Here is a 4241-nt window from a genome sequence, read left to right on the forward strand (position 1 = left end):
CTTTAAAATTTGTGTACTTATAATTACAGATACATTGATTGAATTTGAGGGACTTCTAGCTGCTGGTTATTATTGTTTTTTGTTTTCCTCTTCTGTATGTTCAACACGTATAAATGGAGGGATTTCATCCCTTCACAAGACATGAGGATTTCTCATTGTCAAACCTCAAATTCCTTTAAAACTTGCATGAGCGTGGTGAAATGTTTTTATTTTCTTATCTGCTAGAAAATTGAGAGTTCGGGTGCAATATTGTCTAGCTACTGCTACAAACAGTAATAACTACGAGCATCAACAAGAAAGATGAACATTATTAATCCACTATAAATAATAGTGGGAATGAGGAATCCAGGATGCATATGGCTTCCATGTTCAAAATGAGATTCTTATTGATGCTTAACCGCAAGGAGAAAATGGTTCCACAATTATATATTATATATATAGTAGTAATTAATTATACAAAAATCAGAAATCACATTACATCTACTTCCATTGATCGGCAACAATGTGAGCCAAATCCACGACCCTTTGGGAGTAACCCCACTCGTTATCATACCAAGCAATCACCTTAACCATGTCGTCTCCCATCACCATTGTTAGTGATGAATCGACTGTTGAGGACACATCGCTGCACCTGAAGTCAACTGAAACAAGTGGCTCATCACAGACTGATAGGATACCCTTGAGCTCCTTCTCAGCACTCTCTCTAAAACCTTCATTCACCTCTTCAGCGAAGGTCTTCTTGGAGACCTGGACAACAAGGTCGACCACCGAGACGTTTGGGGTGGGAACACGCAGGGCAATGCCGTTGAGTTTACCCTTAAGAGTGGGAAGGACGAGGGCCACTGCCTTTGCTGCACCGGTTGATGTTGGAACAATGTTAAGAGCTGCAGCTCTTGCACGTCTGAGATCACGGTGGCTAGCATCAAGCAGTCTCTGATCTCCAGTGTATGAGTGAGTGGTAGTCATGGTGCCCTTGATGATGCCTGTCACAGGTTGTCATTCAATTTCCATGTTATTAAGGCATTTTAGTTTCGTTAATTACTAGAAATGCGCAACCAAATTTATTCCAAGGTTTGCTGTGTCTGTGACTGTTCTTCTTTTCAGCCACTACATATTGCCTACTAGCTCTCAATCACAACTGCGAAGTTGTGTTTGCTCAAAAGCTCAGGATTTAAAGTTTGCAGCTCTTAAAATACATGGAACGCTAGAGCTTTTCGATTGACAGGAAAGTGGCAAAGAGACAGAGAATTAATGAGGAAAGGGAAAGTGTCAATAGATTTAATTACCAAACTTCTGGTCTAGGACCTTGACGAAGGGAGCAAGGCAGTTAGTGGTGCAAGAAGCATTGCTGATGATAGGTTCATCAGGGCTGTAGGCGTCAGCATTGACTCCAACAACGTAGGTTGGTATATCACCCTTTCCAGGGGCTGTTATGAGCACCTTCTTGGCCCCTGCCGTAATGTGCTTCCCTGCACCTTCCCTGTCGACGAAAACCCCCGTACCTTCTATCACCAGGTCGACCTCCAAGTCCCTGTAACATCAAACGAATTGGCCAGCCCATCATTAGCACACATATTTCATACGATCAACTATCTAACATGTGAACATTATGTGTAATTCAAGTCTTCATCGGAGAAGACAACAAAAGCGAAAGAGACTCTTACTTCCAGGGAAGGTCGAGAGGGTTGCGGCTAGAAACGACCTTGATGACCTTGCCGTCAACAGAGATGGCATTATCACCAACAGGCTTGACGTCAGCATCGAAGATGCCAAGGGTGGAGTCATACTTGAGAAGGTGGGAGGCCTGCTTAACACCACCAGTGTCGTTGATGGCAATGACGTCAAGAGGGGAATCCTTGCGTCCATGCCAGCACCTCAAGAAGTTCCTGCCGATCCTGCCGAACCCGTTTATGGCCACTTTTATCTTTGCCTCTGCGGCACTTTTTCTGTATCCTCCACTGCTGTTTCCCATCTTCACAGTCACATCAGAATAAGGGGAAAAAAAAAACAAAATCAATGAATAGCAGTCAACTGGAATGTGTAGCATATGTTTGTTTCCTACCACATTTAGAACACTAGACAAAAGAAAAATATAATTAATTGTGAGCAAATTATTGCTAAAGATATACTATCTACATTTTGGCTGAAAATTAAAATTCTAAAATCTGAACTTGCATAACAAACTTCAGTCTGCATGTCAGACTATTGAATTACCAGATCCAAGAACCTGAGCTACTGACCTCTGCTTTTTTTGTTTTTTTGTTTAACATTAAACTTCAAAGTGACCCTTCTCTTCTTTCTTACACGTTTAAAGATTTCCATTCTTCCACTACTTTGTCAGAAAGGATCCGTCATATATATTAGGCCTATTTCATGTAGTTTCTCCTCTGATAGTTCATGTCTATTACAATATTTCCTACAGTATGAATAAACTGTTGTGATTAAACTACAATGCTTGGTTGATGATTGATAGCCTGTCATTTGTTTGTTTGTCTACGTCCGCTACTACTACTACTACGACTACAAATGGGAAATTAATGTAACGAAGCTTACAGCAGAGGTCTGGAAAGCAACGACAGAAACAAAGTCATCTGATGTCTTTTTCGTAAAGGGAAGGAAAGCTGATGAACTGCGGAGGCCTGAGAAATCTGTGAATCCCTTTCCGCTTGCCTGTATCATAACCAAAGAAATTAAGAAACTTTAACATAAACCGGAAACCAAAAACACACCAAGTACAAGAACAGGTTGATAAAGCTTAGAGTGTAAAGAAGCACAAGAGTTGCGAGCAATGGACCTGAAGAGATGGTTTGGCTACAGAAAAGGTAGCCGAGGCCATTATGATAGGAATAAACACACTGAAAAAAGCAGAAATTCTCTTTCAAGTAGTTGTGCTTGCGTTGGTGTAGCAGCACTACAAGTAGAGAAGGGTGGTTTGAGAGAAGACAGGCTGGAGAAAAAATAAGAGAGGATTAGATTATGGATAGCCTCTCATTCAATGTATGGCTGTGGTTATGCTTTGCGTTTGTGTCTCCAAATCTCTACCATTCCATTTTCCAATCATGTAGAATTGCATAATCGTGTGTAGGCTGTAGAGTCTCGAGACTCTCTACAGCATCTGGTTTTCAATCTTTGGGCCTCCACCTTTGATTTCTTGTAAGTGGGCCAAACTAGCTCTTGCATTCTTCAAATTTGTGGTCATAAAACAGTTTGCTACATTTTCAACACTGAATTCGAAACCACCCAAACGAGGTCGTATTGGTACTTGCAATGGAATATTCATTATGGTGAAAGAATTTTGGATAGAGTGGAGGGGGGAAGGGATGAATGGCCAGTGTTTGTTTGGCATGGCATGATCTTTTTGAGCCATTGCTATCTTCCCAGATGAATTACAGCCATGTTCTCATCTGCCGCCTTTAATGGCCAGCGTTGTCATTTCCTTCTTCTCTTGTATGATTTACAGAACGGCCATTATCGACCCACCTCGCGTGTGGCTTTTTCCTCGTACTACTTGGTGTGATTTTGGTTATGAACTAGATGAATTATGCCATCATTCGCTTGGAATGGTTGATGACCTAGCTATAAGTATAAGAATGCCATCACCTATGGATATCAATCAGTATTGTGGTAGGTTTTATTATTTATTTATTTATTATATATAAAAAATTATTTTATTAATTAAAACCGAGCCTAAAATCGATCCAACCTGATTTTTTCATAAAAAACGAACCTAACCATACCGAAAAAACCGATTTCAGTTCAGTTTTAGTTTTTTTTTTTTAATTCAGTTTTGTTACTTTTTTTGTTAAAACCGAACCGAAAATGATCATCCCTACCTAAATCAATGTCAACAACATGTTTCTTTCTCTACCATTGTAATCTAATGATCTCTCTCTCTCTCTCTCTCTCTCTCTCTCTCTCTCAACTAGGGATAAAAAAATAACAAAAATAAACTTTTGTACCAAAATGAAATTGGAACAGTTTCAAAGGACCAAAATTGTATAATTTACATGATTGCTTTAATTGGAGGACCAAAGTACATCTTTTTCAAAACTTATGATATGTCATCATGTTTGTCATGTTTTTCATTCCAGTCTCTCCTCTTCCAATCGCACTTTTTCATAAGAATTCCAAATCAATTGATTCTTAAATAGGACTAAATCACATAAGAAAGTTTGAGAATCAAATTAAAAAAATACAAATTTTGCATAGTTCATCCACGACAAAATATGGGAGGATAAATA

General features: G+C 39.4%; 1 protein-coding gene across 1 annotated transcript; it reads right to left on the reverse strand.

Annotated features, from left to right (window-relative positions):
- Window positions 1-361: 361 nt before the first annotated feature.
- LOC118044122 (glyceraldehyde-3-phosphate dehydrogenase A, chloroplastic) lies at window positions 362-3007 on the reverse strand. Its single transcript, XM_035052275.2, has 5 exons — window positions 2795-3007; window positions 2554-2670; window positions 1665-1972; window positions 1287-1531; window positions 362-983 (listed from the first exon to the last, which is right to left on the reverse strand). The coding sequence occupies exons 1-5, from the start codon at window positions 2834-2836 to the stop codon at window positions 481-483; spliced, it is 1215 nt and encodes a 404-aa protein (XP_034908166.1). The 5' UTR covers window positions 2837-3007; the 3' UTR covers window positions 362-480.
- Window positions 3008-4241: the final 1234 nt, after the last annotated feature.

The sequence above is a fragment of the Populus alba genome, chromosome 2, assembly GCF_005239225.2.
Source record: "Populus alba chromosome 2, ASM523922v2, whole genome shotgun sequence".
NCBI lineage: Eukaryota > Viridiplantae > Streptophyta > Magnoliopsida > Malpighiales > Salicaceae > Populus > Populus alba.